This window comes from Scleropages formosus, chromosome 9 (genome assembly GCF_900964775.1).
Source record: "Scleropages formosus chromosome 9, fSclFor1.1, whole genome shotgun sequence".
Taxonomy (NCBI): Eukaryota; Metazoa; Chordata; class Actinopteri; order Osteoglossiformes; family Osteoglossidae; genus Scleropages; species Scleropages formosus.
In genome coordinates, this window is record NC_041814.1 from 22,299,470 (window position 1) to 22,315,965 (window position 16,496).

The 16,496-nt window shown below is 43.4% G+C and overlaps 2 protein-coding genes across 3 annotated transcripts; one reads left to right on the plus strand and one right to left on the minus strand.

Annotated features, from left to right (window-relative positions):
- Window positions 1–1,883: 1,883 nt before the first annotated feature.
- ropn1l (rhophilin associated tail protein 1-like) lies at window positions 1,884–10,570 on the minus strand. 2 transcript variants are annotated; one of them, XM_018753904.1, is made up of 6 exons: window positions 10,535–10,570; window positions 10,068–10,209; window positions 8,750–8,873; window positions 7,742–7,903; window positions 5,939–6,114; window positions 1,884–2,425 (listed from the first exon to the last, which is right to left on the minus strand). In XM_018753904.1, the coding sequence occupies exons 2-6, from the start codon at window positions 10,196–10,198 to the stop codon at window positions 2,356–2,358; spliced, it is 663 nt and encodes a 220-aa protein (XP_018609420.1). In that variant the 5' UTR covers window positions 10,199–10,209; window positions 10,535–10,570; the 3' UTR covers window positions 1,884–2,355. The 2 variants fall into 2 exon arrangements, with proteins under 2 accessions (XP_018609420.1, XP_018609419.1); XM_018753903.1 differs by lacking the exon at window positions 1,884–2,425 and having other exon boundaries at window positions 5,743–6,114.
- A 422-nt stretch (window positions 10,571–10,992) lies between these two features.
- LOC108935443 (arylamine N-acetyltransferase 2-like) lies at window positions 10,993–14,882 on the plus strand. The gene is made up of 2 exons (XM_018754029.2): window positions 10,993–11,084; window positions 13,261–14,882. Exon 2 carries the CDS (start codon window positions 13,280–13,282, stop codon window positions 14,135–14,137), a length of 858 nt encoding a protein of 285 aa, XP_018609545.2. The 5' UTR covers window positions 10,993–11,084; window positions 13,261–13,279; the 3' UTR covers window positions 14,138–14,882.
- The last annotated feature ends 1,614 nt before the right edge of the window (window positions 14,883–16,496 follow it).

Genomic DNA, 16,496 nt, shown 5'->3' on the forward strand with positions numbered 1-16,496 from the left:
TCCAACATATGATTGGGTGCCTCGAGCTTGTGCCTCACAAAGATATGATTAAATTAATGGAGCGCATTACTTAAAAGTGAGCACTTCTCCACCTGGTTTTGGTTTTCTTCATCTTTAAAGGGCCAGATGTGAAAATTTCCACTACTGTGATGGCCCCATCTGCTGACCTATGAGCATATGGAGACTCCAGCTTGGGAGCTACAATCTCAGCCCACATGTATTAAGCCTGTGAAGTATTATGAAAGGATTACATCCTGGATATTTTCAGTAAGGTTAACCTGGGGGCCCTTGAAGTACTAACACTGGAACGAGAACACACTGCAGAACACCCACCAGGGGGTGAAGGCGTCAAGTTCACCGTGCAGTCAGGTTGAGAAGCTCCAGCATCGTGTTCACCAGGTGTTCACGCGAGTCACTCTTGTCCCAACGGCTTCCTTACGGAAAAGCCGGGCTTGGCCAAACACACCTTTCGTGTTCATCTTTGCTTGTTTGGTCTATTTGCTCAGGGAGCATCACGCTACAGTGCGGATTTGGGGGGGGAAAAAAAAGGGGGGGGGGCGAGTTTGGTCTAATGAAGTTTCCACAGCTCACTTTGGGGTTCTCTATCAGCTCTGGTTGCACGCCAGCATTACAGAGGCCCACGAGAGGTATTACACTGAGCATTATTTATAGAGCTACCGTAAGCACCATGAAATGGGATGTGTACTCCAGAATACAGATGGCAGAGAGCTTTGTTTGCACCCCAGACATACCCAGTGTCACGGGGCCAAGCTTGTCTTGGAGTAAAATGAGGAAACTTCCACAGTTCATAAGGCAGATGCGACAATTATATATGCCTTCTGAGTCAGACACCATTATCCTGGACTTATGAAAGCAGATTAAAATAAATATGCGTAATGACATTAGTAGGGGCATTTCGCTGTCTGATACGATAGACTTCAGCCTGTTTTGGTAGTTTCAAAATGTATAATCCATACCTTAGAATAACTGGCAAAGAACTCTGGTGTACATGTTTTTGAAGCAGCTTTAGGAAACAATTTTTCAGGAGTTTTTGAGGCTGTCTGTGTGGCATTTGTAATAGCAGTATATCTGCACTACCTCATCCAACTTCCTGCCCGTATCTCGACCCTTCAGCGCACCCAAGGTGAACTCCATCCTGGGTTGCATTACCTGCTGACCAGCCAGGGGAAGTTCAGAAGACCACCCGAGACACTCCAGTAACTGTAGTGTGAGCATACCCAGAAGGGGTGGGCAAACACCTGGCCTCAGACCCCCAGAGGTTGTTTCTCCTATAGCAACCAGGGGCTTTCCTTCCTCTGCGTTGCCTTCGCTTTGCCCCCACATAGCAGGCAGTTAATTGGTTAGGCTTCTTGTCATATAACCTGATGGCTGCTGCTGTAGTAGTACCCTTGACCAAGGTACTTACCTTGAACTGATACAGTCAGAAAACCCAGCTGGCAGCTGTGTAAATTAATACAGAACTGTAAAATTTGCTTATACAACATTGTAAATTACTTTGGAAAAAGACGAATGCAAGTTTAAACTGTACAGCATTCTTCGTACTTATGTTAAAATGTTGTACGCGCTTGCATTATTGTTTGTTTGTTTGTTTGTTTGTACGTACGCAAGTTGTGTAAATGAGACACCTAGTAGCGTAGTGATTAGCGCTGCTGTCTTTGGATCCAAAGGTTGTAGGTTTGATCCCGACCTCCAGCTGTAGTACCCTTGAGCGAGGTACTTACCCTGAATTCCTCCAGTAAAATTACCCAACTGTACAAATGGGTAAACAACTGTAACCTTAACATTGTATGTCACTTGAGAGAAGCATCAGAAAATGAATAAATCTAAGTTCAAGCATCACAGTACCAATATCATTATGCGTTTTATTTTACCACGTTTAATGCATTTAAACATGTGACAAACATTCAGCTGTAATACATGTCATTTGTGAATGTCCACGGTCCAAGAACAGAATATTTAATGTAAATTTTAGTGACTCCTTAACGGAGTGAACATCCAGAAGTCCTATACACTGTACCCGTTCAGATAGGGGATAAGCAGGTAATGTAGTAGTTAAGAATCTGGAATAAATGATTCTCAAGTAAAATACCAGAAAAGGTGAGTATTTTTGTATAAAACCATTTGCTGAAATTAATACCTTGACAATGTGTATCATTTCACTGCATTTTTTTGGCTGAAAGCTCTGAGTAAACAGGGTAAACAGTCTCAGAGAGGACATCTCGTCTCCCAGCACTGCATTGCAGTTTTCAGGCTTCTTAGAGGGAATGGTGACAATAAGGACTGGTGATGTAAGATGCGAGGGTGTTACAGGCTGCCAACATGTACCTTTTACCTTTACTCTGTCTGTTCAGCTCTACAGGGACTAGTGAAATTCGTTGGCTGTACCATCCCTCCTTGGCGCTCCCTGAAACAAACACAACACAAATTTGAAAATATGAACAGACCTGATCATCGAAAAGGGTTAAAGAGATATTAAAGAGGCCGACAACGTGGGCAAAGTTGTGAAACCGCGCTCCATCTCCATGACGTAGCATCACCAAGAAGTAATTTGCTGTCCATTCATCCCTGGAGTTTAGGCGGTGGAAAGTGAGCTAATAAAGACTCTTGTTAAGATCATATCTGGAAAGGGATCAAGGCGCAGGGAGGCGTTTTGGCCATGCAAAACAAGCGCTCCAACGCTCCGAGGGAAAAGTCAGAAAAACAACATGTTCCAAAGCAAGCCGTGAGAATTAAAACAAGCAGAACTGTACTCGGTCTGTAGCCGTGACCCTCTCTGGCACAACCTGGTCCTTGGAGACAGGCTAATCTCTTCCATTCTCTCCCCCGTTCTCTCTCCCTGACACTCTTTTCACGATAGCGCTGCACTCCTTTAATTACCACCGCGTCCCTAGACAACCCGTTGCTTCCTTCAAACATTTAAATCCTCCAGCACAACTGTTTGACCTAAGGGGAAAAAAAAAAAACCCCCTAAAAACAATGGAGTGGTGATTGTAATCTACGAAAAGACAAGTATTATGGGAGTGTAAGAAGGCTGGTGTGTTTGAGATAAAGTAAATGAAGGCCGGTAAAAAGTCTTTAAGGCGCACGAGGGTTGAGCAATTCTACGAGAGCGGCTGGGGCGTTGACGCCGGGCAACTCCTCACGTGCCCCGCCGGCTGATCCCTCACCACACAGCCATGGATCCTGAGCTCATATCCACCTTTGTCTTGACTTGCATCTTATACTTAAGTATCGTGGAGATCTGGATAAAGTTTTATGCAGCTACTTGTATGATGAACATTGGTTGATATGGTGGAAAGAAACTAATTGCATTTTAGAATCGTGTCTGTATCTAAGTCTCTCTTTCTCCTAATGCAATGCACACATTGTATTTTCTATGAGATGTACGTCACTTTGGAGGAAAGTGTCTGCTAAATGAATAAATGTAAATGTACACCGGACAGCAACTCTCACAAGGAGCATTTATAAGCCACAACTTTACCCTTGCGATTCAGTAATAACACCACATAGCACCCTAATATCGGTTAAATACACACACACACACTGAAGCCACTTGTCCCATACGGGGTCGCAGGGAGCCGGAGCCTAACCCCGCAACACAGGGCAAAAGGTTGGAGGGGGAGGGGACACACCCAGGATGGGACGCCAGTCTGTCGCAAGGCACCCCAAGTGGGACTCGAACCCCAGACCCACGGGAGAGCAGGACCCGGTCCAACCCACTGCGCCACCACGCTCCCCCATCGGTTAAATAATAATAGCTAATTTTTAAAAACACAATATACAAAAACATATGCAGTATTTCAATAACTAATCCAAAACACACACACACACACACATTTTCAGAACCGCTTGTCCCATATGGGGTCACGGGGAACCGGAGCCTACCCGGCAACACAGGGCGTAAGGCTGGAGGGGGAAGGGGACACACCCAGGATGGGACGCCAGTCCGCCGCAAGGCACCCCAAGCGGGACTTGAACCCCAGACCCACTGGAGAGCAGGACTGTGGTCCAACCCACTGCGCCACCGCACCCCCTTTAATCCAAAACAAAATGTACAATAAATAAAAGGTTATGTAGATATATTCTCTCCAGCAAGTTCAATTGTATGCTGCCTGTTTTCTTCACCTTCTGTATACGTAGACGTGGCCAAGAAACTGTATCTGGTACAGTTACCATCTTCAGTAAACTGCTAACCAACCAACGTCAACAACTGCTTGTCCCGAGGGAAGGGTCACGGCGAGCCAGAGCCTATCCCAGAAACACGGGGCGCAAGGCTGAAGGGAGAGGGGAAACAACCTGGACGGGACACCAGTCCATCGCAAGGCACCCCAAGCAGGAGTCAAACGCCAGACCCAACCCGCAGCGGGCAAACCTGCTGCGCCACCATACCCCCTCAGTAAACTGCACCTAATCCAATTCTCAAATCGTGACATGAACGCTCAATATGAGGATTCTAGTTAAATAAAGTTAGGATGCATATGGGATGAAAGCAGGACGATTGTCTGCCGACATAAAGGAGCCCCATTTCTAAACTCCCATCTATCAATCTCAACCTTTTTAACCAGACTACATAGTACACTGTCAGAGAATACAGTATATGCTTAAAGAGCTACTAACCGAAGGCTCATTTTGTAATTATTTCCTTTTTTCAGTATGGCTTTGATGAGATCATATTAGCAATGGTGAAGAGAATATGACCTGAGCTGTTTTTTAGGAGTCTAAAGGAATATACCATGCCGGCAGCATGTAAACCAAGGAAGCATTCTGCACATCGCTACAGCTAATGCTGGACTCGATGGGATGGGGAGTTCCATATAAATTTGTTATGAGATACGAAGCATCGGTTTGCTTTGTATAGAAGAAACCTGCATCTGCTGGCATTACGGGCTTTACTGAAGGTCTTCTGCTGTGTGGTGAACGCTCCCCTCCCCCGACACCTCGTTTTTTTCCTTTCAGAAAGTACATACACACCCCGACGAAATGCATACTTCCTGTGTTTATACAGTTCTTTCATTGCCAAACTAAAAGTTGTGTGAAGATATGGCCTCTCCTCTGAAAGCGAACGCAGTTTTTTTTCCCCCAAAGTTTGCGCTTCTGAAGTAGTACTTTTGACACTTCTTAGCTTTCACATAAATGCTGTGTATCCTAGCAACAGCTGGCAGCAGACATATATTCTCTGTTCTTTTGCTGGGAGATGCCAAAAAACTTAGAACGGGCAGCAAATTTCATAAAGTTATGCATGGGATTACATTTACATCTACTATCCACCCAATTTTCTTGCACCATTAAAGCATTACTGATGTTCTCTGTAGCATCTCTGATTTTCCTGAAATGGTTCAGGGACTTTAATAATATTATGCAAAGCATACTGAAATTGCACCCCTTGTAATCCTGCCACTTTAACAGTTCTTCACATATTTAGCAGTCCTTTAATTTATTTTTATCATAAACAGACTACACAGTACACTGATAGGAAGAGCTAATTGGGAGTCTATATTTTAGATCATTAATTAATAGCTTATTATGGCTTTCACGACATCAAAATTGCAGAAGTTTATTAAAATATCATCCGAGTTGTCTTTAGAAATCTAAAAGCATGCGACGTGTGCAGAATTAAGTTCAGTCCACTCTGTACATGTTGATAAAAGTCATAAAAATAGATAAATGATAAATGTGATCAAATAATAACACAATCTCTAGGTTTAATTTTTGAAGGGGAGGTATTAAAGTGGAAGGCTTTTTGTGTTTATCTTATTTTATTATTTTTGCACTCATGTAAAGTTTCATACTTGTTTTCTTTTTATTAGGTACTTTTTAGTGCCTGTGGAAATCCTATTCTACTTCTTACTGTATTTCACACGGGAGGACTTCCCAAAGTACGTTCGACACGTCAACATCCATGCATGCGTGTACCCACACGTGTTCCTGCAGGCTCTGAAGGAAGCTGTCCATCTCGTCCTGGGGGATGTCGCCGTCCAGGCGTGCCAGGTAGGTGTACAGGTCGGCGAAGGTGTCGAAGGGGATGCGAGAGGGGCCTCCCTCCGTGTCCTCGGTGAGGATCTCGCAGGCGTGTTTCAGGGTGCTCAGGATGGACTGTGGAGGCAGGGAGCAGCCGGGAAAATGCGCACACACACACACACACACACACACACACACACACACACACACACACACACACGAACAAAGTTAAACAGTCTGGCGCCGCTTTGCATGAGAACACGCGTCAACATGCGCTCATGAATCATAGAGGAAAAAGAACCGTGCACAGACACAGGTGCAGGTTATGAAAATATTTGGTGTCTTCAAGCCCTCTACTTCCACTCGTCAAATAGCTCATATACAAACAAATGAGAGCAGCACGTCTGATCGTGACGCAGGATGCACAGGGAGGACCGAGCCGTGCTCCAACTGCAGCTCTGTAGCACCACTCTGAGGGGACACAGAGCAGTAAACTGTACTCATAGTGCAGAACCTCATCAGCACAGAAGGAAAATGGCCATTTCTAACGCTTCTCTGGGATCTTGTCTATCGTATTAAAACACGGAAAACTCCAATGAAATCATCAAGACGGCACAAAAGATTGTTGGACATGTCAGTTACACTCGAAGGATCCGTTTTGTTCCTTCCAGCATTTCCAAACACCGTATGAGAAGAAATATCACAACACATCCACACGAAATCAATAAATGCACAGATGCCTTCAGTTCCTCAGAATACATTAAAACGCCCTTTTAACTGCAACCGGTTTGTAGCTGGACTCTCGGAGGTTCCGATACGCCAAGTTCTGCTTGTTCCCGTAATGATCTTAAACTTTTTTACTGGCTGCGTTGCTCCAAGAGACGAGGAAATGAGCGTTACTGCACACCATCCTGAGTGCTGAGCTGTATTCAAGGACACCGTTATTTCATTTTCAGCCCAGTGTGCCAACAGAGGCCAAGGTGAAGCTGGGCAATACAGTAATAAATGAAAATATTTGAATGGACACAAAGTAATGCATTAAAAAGAAATCATTCCAAAAAAAAAAACAACAGAACTGCAATGTCAAAGTACAGAGAACCAGAACTACACTCTCAAAATAACTCAAAAGTCCTCTGCGCGTTGCAAAAATGGACTAGTCGACATATATTGTATTATACATATTATACATACATACATACATACAGTGCTGCTTAGAAGTATGTGAACCTTATGTGTCCCTTAGTTTTACCAGGAAATGTTATTTAATGAAAAGCAGTCTTTCTCATCTGACATAACAGGTGTGTAATGACCAATTCCATATGTTGCTTTAGAGGAAATCATGTGTGTAGATGAACAATAGAAGCAGTGCAAAAATAAGTGAACCCCAAGTTGCACTGGCTAAACCAAGTAGGTAAGAAGAATCGGGCGTGTAAATCATAATCAGGTATTCACTTTAAGATTTTCTACAAGACTAATGACCATTCCTATAGGGTTCACATAGTTTTAATGGACCATTGCCCTTGTCCAGGGTGTGCAACCCTCCCCCCCTCAAATAGGGACAGGCTCCGGATCATCACAACATAGCTCAAGACAAGCAGTTATTGAAAATGAATGGATCCATATTTATATGTTATATCATTATATATAATATCCACCAATATCATAACTTATCATATCACATATATTATAACCAACCACGGAACAGCAGAGCACTTGAATGGAAGTGAAATATTAGTGGTGTGCTGTGATTTTGCAGACTCACCCCACCCAGGGCACTGCAGCCCAGAGCGAAGAACTGCATCCACTTGAGCTCTGCACCAAAGTCGCCGAGCTGCAGCAGCGTGTCCAGCTGTTCGGTGGGCAGGCAAAGTCCCTTCCACTTGTGCTCCAGCTCCTCCCTGGTCACAGTCTCCTCGCAGCCCAGCTGCAGCAGCCATCACAGGGGGTCGACAGCAGTTAAAATGACAAGTTGATCGCTCCGCTGGGCCAGTCGCATTGTGCGCAAATGTGTACGATTGCAGATGTTCGTCAATTTCACGAGCCAATCGCGAATGACGTCTGTGCTCATTTCAGTTACTTAGCCTGGTGTAAGCTATCAGTCTTCAACAGTACTGTGAAAAACAAAGCGTTTACATTATGACCCTTCAAAATTTAGAGATGAACATTAACTTTAAAATATACTGTATATTACCACATTTTTCAATAAAATATTATTACCGTAATGCATCCAGGTTCAGCTTATATATCATCTATCGCATAGCTTAAAAAAAACTTACAGCAATCCAAAATTGCAATACTGTTCAAAATGTGAAATAATGCAGAAATACTGTTAAAAATCTCAGTGCACTAAAAAACAATAAAAATGCTACAAGTTAAATTGTGGTCTCTGGACAGGTTACTCATTACCATTAACACTTGTTCAAGTGTCTCTCAGAGTTACAGACAGGGTTTGAATAAAGTCGGGTTCTTCTATAAGGCCTCACAGAAGTGCAGATTAAGGTGAGAAGACCTTTATTTCTCATACCTTAAAAATGTCACGGTTTCCTCTGTACCGTCTTTAACACCCTGAGTTGACTTTACTGCAACAGGCTCTCTTTGAGAATGGGTAGGAAGGTAAAATAAACTCATTAATCATTCTGAACTGCTTTAAAGGGCATAGTAAACACCAGGATGATGTTTTTTCTAAGTCATCGTGTCTGTCAGCACTGTGGGGACTGACAGTTTGGAGTCACACCGCGGCCCCAGTGGGTTCGGGGAGCCCTGCACACACCTGTTTGTGCAGCACTTTCAGGAGGCCCGGAGTGAGACCACCCTCCCCTTCCTGCACTGCTAGTGGCACCTCAAGTCTCTCCTTCACAGGGAGAGTGTTTCCTTTGGAGAGGGCGCAGAAATACCTGCAGGGGACAGGTGTCCGTGAGCACTTCCGCCGCAGAGGGCACCTGGGCATGAGGACACACTCGGGCTCGGCGGTCGGGGCACACGCGCTTTTTTTGGTTTTCACTGATTTATATTGATATTCCTCACCGGGGTGGCACATTGGCACAGCCAGTAGAGCTGCGGCCCCCCAGCATGTGGGTGGTGCGAGAACCGACAACGTGGGTTCGGTCCCTGCTCGTCCTCTATGGCTACGTGATCTCTCCGTGGGATTCCTCCCACGGTCCGAAGACATACCACTCATGTCAACTGGTGACTCTAAACTGCTCGTAGTTTCTGTGGCTCATCTCTGATTGACTGGTGTACCTCCCTCAGCTGTGCCCAGTGCTTCTGGGATAAGCTCCAGATGGCTGCGACCCTTAATAGGACAAGCAGTTAATGAAAATGATCGATCAGTTTTAGCGGAAAAAATTATGCTGAATAATATGGCACACCGTGATACCCCAGTTGGCCCCCAACATAACGCTCTTCCACACTGTGTTCTGTCCTGTGTCGTTATACAATAATAATAATGATAATAATAATAATGCTCTACTGCTATCGCTTATGGAACTGCGTAGTGTTTTGTTTCTGCTGTTATTTCATGAGTCATTAAAATGTACTCCCTTATGTTAATACCTAGTGGTTATGTATTTCATATGGTAGTACATACATAGTATTTACTGTAGGTGACTTTGAGAAAAGCATCTGCTGAATGAATGAATGTAAATGACCTCTTTACACGCGATTCCTGCCAAATGATGCGCCATCAGTCCCGGGTGCAATGGTTAAATGAAAATACAATGTGCACTCACACACACACACAGGCTGAAGCTGCTTAGCCCAAGCAGGGATGTGGGCAAGTCAGAGCCTAATCCAGCCACACAGGGCACAGGGCTGGAGGGGGGACACACCCAGGATGGGACGCCACTCTGTTACAAGGCACCCCAAGCAGAACTCGAACCCCAGACCCACCAAAGATCAGGCACAGGCTAACCCACTGCGCCACTGCACCCCCGGTGCAAGGTTAGAAGGTACAAATCACCAAGAAAAGCAAGTCATGTTCCTTATAAGAAGAGAAGCCGAGTGCCCAGTGGGCCGGCTTAAGTGGTTATACTATAGAGGTAAAATATACGTGATGATTATGAACATGGTTTTAAGAGGCGGATACCGACGCGGCCGCCCACTGCAGCACGTCCTCTGGCTGCGTCCTTATGGCCGCCTTGGTGAACTGCTTGAGGATGTCGGGCAGCTCCGCGGGGATGTGGATTTGCTGGGCGCAGTACATCGTGTCCGGCAGGGGCATCGTGATTGTCCCTGGAGCGGCAATAATTTTAAATAAATAAATAAATAAATAAATAAATAAATAAAACAACGACAACAACAATTGAATAAATACAAATTCGGACGAGCAGCACTACGAACGCCGCGCGCGTTCCCTAAACTCAATCATTCAAGGACTTCTTTGCTGAAAGCAGAACAAAATGAATGTTCAATAATCTCCACGAAACTTTGGGATACATAGAACGCTGACACACAGCCAAAAATGAGACGTATCTCTCATATGACCTAATTTACAACATTAATTAGAGCGATATTTCTAAGGATGCACAAGTTAGTTTTTGTATAAGGTTTTATTTACCTGTGAGTGTGTGAAAACCCTGGTTCAATAACAAAATTAAATTTTTGCTGTCTCGGAAAATCCTTTGTTTTTTTTTTTTTTTTACCAAATAACTGCCGGACGGCTTAGCACGTGGCGTTCGGTATCCTAGCAACCGACTAGTTTTGCCAAAGTGTTGCCTGGTAACCTCACGTGATCTTCAATGTTATCGCGTGATTTTTGTGTCCGGGTTTCTCGCAGGGTTGCCAACTCCCGTTTGTTAAATCTCCCTTTTACGTGCATTTGTTTCGCTTCTGCAGCATTTCTTGTTCGGCTTTGGGTTACATACAAAATTAGTGATTGGTTGCCTTCTGTTGTCTCTGGCACTATGGAGATTAAATTGTGCATTCCATGATGAGTTCACGGTTTCATTTTATATATTCGTTGATAGTTACGTATGAGTCTTGGGAGTAACTTGGAAATGATTGTGATATCGAGCGTTTTCACACAGAAAATACGGCACATGGCAACCCGGCTTGCCGACACCCTTAAGTTAACCTGCAAAACTACTATCCTGACGAGAGGAATACCGGTATGAGAGAGTTTTGACACTTTTTAATATAACCTTTAGTGCATTTTACATTAGAGAATGTATCACGACACTAGGATGTAGACATGATTGCCATTAGACAGAAAAGAATCGCGACTAATAAAGTGCTGACTGCTGAAACTGGACTCTTTCGCGATCGCAGAACGACGTCACCATGAAAAAGGCGGGCAAGCGAGCGCGTGCCACGCCAAATTCAGTTCGATTCGATTCCGTTAAATTCAATTAATTTTAAAGCGCTTTTGACTTTTCTCACAGTGGCACAGTGCGGTGAACGAAGGGATAAGACAAAGAAACAAGTTAGATAGTTGACTAGAGTATTAAAGTTTAGTGTAGTACTGGCCAGAGAGAGGAAGGAGCAAAAAAAAACTCCCAACTGAAAGTCGAAGGAACGAGGAGAAGAAGAAGAAAAAGAAGGAAAAAAAAAAAAAAAAACCTCTCTGGCTGCGGGGGGCCGAGTGCCAGTGGCCGCCCACCCCTCATGGACAGTCTAGTCAAGACTTTTAAGTCAATTTTGCTTCTCGGCCTCTCCGCTAAGATCGAAGTGTAGTTAAGTCAATTTACAACTAATCATAACATTGTAGCTGAGTGTTAACTTGATGTCCCAGTTCACATACTACATCCTGACAGGCGGTTGTCACCTTCATCAGGTCATCAGCATCTGATATTATTGTAACCAGCTGCTTTACTGGGGAATTTTACCTTTGAGAAGGAAAATTGGTTTATTGTGAATAGTTGAGGGGGTGCGGTGGCGCAGTGGGTTGGACCAGGTCCTGCTCTCCTGTGGGTTGGGGGTTCGAGTCCTGCTTGGGGTGCCTTGCGGTGGACTGGCGTCCCGTCCTGGGTGTGTACCCTCCCCCTCCGGCCTTACGCCCTGAGTTGCCGGGTTTGGCTCTGGTTCCCCACGACCCTGTATGGAACGAGCGGTTCAGAAAGAGTGTGTGTGTGTGAATAGTTGAGAATTGTGGGTAACATGTGAATTAGTTATCAACTGTTGTGGGGCTCACAGGGAATAGGGGCTGAGTGTCTGTTGCAAGCATAAGGGGCCAAGGAAAGCCTGAGATGTGCTAGGCAGACTGGATTGAGATGTTGGTGCTTGAGGGAAAGGGTTAATTATTTGTCATTAATAATAAAACTGGAATTACATTTCTTATCTTGGTGTTTACCAACAAAGTTAGCAATGGTATTTAAAAATGAGGATTGTTCTGATTTCCATCAATTAACTTTGTGTAATATTGGGATCTGGCATTAAAAAGTGCTTTTCTATGTATATATTGTATGTATACAATAAAAAGTATTGTATATTTTTTTTTACAATTGCACCAGTCTGCAAAATAAATGAGCAGTTTAGCTGAACTCTATTTATGACATTCAAACTTTATGACACAGCTTGATTCGTTGAACCACGGCAAGTTTCTTATAGTTCGAATAAGTTTAGTTTTTTAACGAGGTACGGCGGTAAATTTCAGTAACTTCAGTGTGAGCTCATACTGCAGATCCACTTCTTTCATTCAGAACTACAGCAGTCAGCATTGGTGGGCTGTCATTCATTCATTAACTCATTGAAAATATATATGAATATGAATATATATATACAGTACAGTTTCAAGCACTTGGGGGAAAAAAGCAGTAAAGTGAGGATGCTTCCAAAAATTCTCTTCTTAATTAATAAACTTCCTACAAAGCGTAGTAACCATCCGTCGTCAACAACTGCTTGTCATGAGCGGGGTCACAGAGGGTTTGGTCGGGTCCAGCTCTCTGGCTGGTCTGGGGGTCGGGTCCTGCTCTGGGTGCTTTGCGATGGACTGACGTCCCATCATGGGTGTGTCCCCTCCCCCTCCATCCTTGTGCCCTGTGTTGCTGGGTTACGCTCTGGTTCGCTGTGACCCTGTTCAGGACAAATGGTCTCAAACAGTGTGTATGTATTTTCTTTGACATACAAAACCCTTACTGTAATACTGCAACTTTTTGCAAAAGGAATGCTTGGAAATCTGAAATATGTTCTTTCCCATTGACACTAATGCAGAAGACATTAAATAATCATCTAAAACAAACAAATATTTTTGTGAAACATTAAGTGCCTAAGACTTTTACACAGTACTGTATATGTGTATATGAGGATTTCTCTCTCCTCCCAATTTCTGTGCTGTTTGTTTTTTAGCTGTACAGGTGTCTGCACAATGGACCCAGAGAAGTACTTGCAGCGGATTGGCTGTGCAGGGCCCTTAATGCCAACACTAGAGTCACTTCGCCACATTCACAGGAGACACTTGTTGTCGGTGCCCTTTGAAAATCTGACTATTCACAGTGGTGGACGGGTCCGGCTGGAGCTGCCGCACCTTTATGAGAAGATTGTCCTTCAGCACAGAGGGGGGTTCTGCTTTGAGAACAATGGGCTCTTCTCCTGGCTTCTGACCCAGTTGGGATTCAGGGTAACGCTCCTGTCAGCTCAGGTCAGGAATGCCATTACTCGACTCTATGGGCCTCCGTTCGACCACCTCGTTGTTATGGTGACCCTGGAGGGGGAACGGTGGCTTTGCGATGTGGGCTTTGGAGCCAGTTTTGAGTTACCAGTTTCCTTGGAGACAGCAGAGCCTCAGAGTCAAGAGAATGGCACGTTTCGGATCAGGCATGAGGGAGAAACTATGTTCTTGGAAACAGAAATGAGAGATGAAGTCCAAGGTGAGGGGAAGAGCAGATCAGATGGCTGGATGGAGATGTACAAGTTTACTCTTCAGCCACGTCAGCTAGAAGACTTTACAGCCATGTGCATCTACCACCAGACATCCCCAAGCTCCATCTTCTACTGTAAGTCTCTATGCTCCCTTCTGCTTCCCAGTGGAAGGGTCACCTACATGGGCTACAAGCTAACCTTCACCAGCCTCCCCTCTGTGCCTGGGGGGCGCACCACTAAGACGGTCCGGGAGCTTTCAGGTAACGAGATTCCAGACCTTCTTATGGAGATATTTGGAATAAAGCTTCCATTTCCAATAAAACCAAAAGATGAGGACATTATTCCACCACCACCGATTTATTAGCATGTTTCCTTTTCCCTTTGTCTCAGGCTAGGGTGGGAGGAAAGAAAAATATCTTGATACATGAAGTGCACAGGGCACTAGGATCCAAGAATAGCCAGCATGTGACCTATGATGGGGGTCAGTATACCTGGTCCACATGCATATCACAGTTAAAATCACATCTATCCATTATTAATAACTGTTGTCCAGTGCTGGGTCAGGGTGATATAGAGCTCATTCTGGAAGCAAATGCTGTGAGGAAGGATACATTCTGGACAGGATACCAGTCCATCGAAGAGCAATCACACACATTCTCAGCAATTTAGTCACCATTTTACGTGAAACGTCTTTGGACTGTGGGAGGAAACCCATGTGAACACGAGGGGAACATGCAAAGACACTGTCGCCAGGATCTCAACCCATAATCCAGCACCTGGAAGGCCCCAGCGCTACTTGTGTCACCCTTTGTTTAGAAGCCTCTACCATTGTGTTCAACCAGGTTTGAGTAAACTTACATGAGCAGCTATGCTGATGTTCTATTTTTTATGAAAGTACAACAATTTAGTGTTTTGTTCACTCTGTATCAGTCCCTTGGTATCCTGCTCAGATTTTTGAGGGCTAAGAACATTTATGCAGTCAGTAACACTCCAGCCCCAGTTTAACATACCTTAGTCGGGATGGCGTTGTAGCAAACCGCACAATGTTCGGGACACCGAGAGGTTGTAGGTTTGACTGCAACTCTGTCTCTATGAAGTTTGCATGTTCTCTCTGTGCAGATTTCCTTTAGGTGCTCCAGTTTCCTTCCTCAGTCCCAAGACATTTTGTGTGGAGACTGTGTTGCTCTGGTGTATGGATGAGTGATGTATCTAACACTAAGTCAATATGGATGAAAAAGTGTCAGCTGAATACAGCACAGTATTCAGTACAAGTCATTTTGGAGAAGTGTCTGCTGAATAAATGTAAATCATGGTCTTTGAGAGCATAGGACTATGAAACTCAGATTTGTTTGATTGGAACAAAATCCTGCAGGATAATAGCTCTTAAGATAGCCTAATAAAAATAAATTCAGAAGTATCTGTTTCTTCCTCCACAATTTTGGTTCAACAGCAGAAATACAAACAACTTCTTCTATAGTGAAGTACCATTTTATAGAAGATGTTGCCTGAAATTATTTTTCTATCTCCAATAAGTTATTTTTAAACAAAAGATCCTAGCTGTGAAGTGTCAAATTATGGGGATTTAAATTGGCTATAACCACAGTCTTTAAAAGTAACTGAGTGACTCACTGAGCAGCATCATAACTGGAATTTGCCCTAACAAAATGTACAAATATCTTGAATTTTAAACAATAAGGACAATGTATATATTCTGGTAGTGTGCAGAAAACATGACACTTCAGGCCACTTGAAAATGGTAAAATTAGAAAATAACTCATTTCTGAAATCTGAGTTAAGGCAGGTCCATCTGCAACAAAATCTATGGCTATAAATTCATTATCTATTAAAAATCTTAAGGCATTTTTTATGTAAGTATATGAAAAGTTTAAAAAAAATCTTCTGGTTATCAGAATCTTAAGTACAGTGAAAAAATAAAGCTTGAATTTGTCAAGACTACAGTGTGGTTTTGTTTTTTTAAAAAGAATTTATTTTGCTAACTGAAATGAAAATTATTGTACACTAAACAGCCCATCGTAAAAATGTCTATTAGCACTTCTGTAAGCATGTTCACACTCCCTTTTAAAGTTTAAGACAAAAACAGCTCCCAGCATTATGACCACGTTGAACTAGTGTTCTCACAATGACTAATGCCTTCTTTTAATCCGGAATCTACAATGGCTACGCTGCCGAACAGGCAGTGCCATCTGTTGAGAGTGCAACTTCAAAACCCTTGTTCAAGCACTAGCTTTGACAAGCACTTTTTGGCATGCCTTCAATTATTGACAGTAGCATAAAAAACATTGTGCATCTGGACAGAACAACAATGCTGTTCACAATTTTCTTTAAAACAAGGGAATTGAAAACGCAGAAGTTGTTACTCCCCATACAGTCAGATGCTTCACAAATTCAAACTAGTAATAAATATTTTGAGCTATTACAATTGACCACATAATGTACGTGAACACGGAATTATCTGTACCTCAAAATATTCACCGTTTAAAAAAAGTGATCAGGAAAATGCTGAAAATGTTTCATCTAAAGTATCCGGAACTAAACTTCATTGGCCTGGATATCATATCAATAAAAAGAAAAAACTTTTTTTTTTTTAACACCTAAAATGAGTCATACATGTGCCATTTTATCATTGCTGTAAGGTCAACATTAAAGCTTTTCAGTTCATAATTCAACAAAAAAAACCAGCAGAACATCCTTAAGCAGATCAG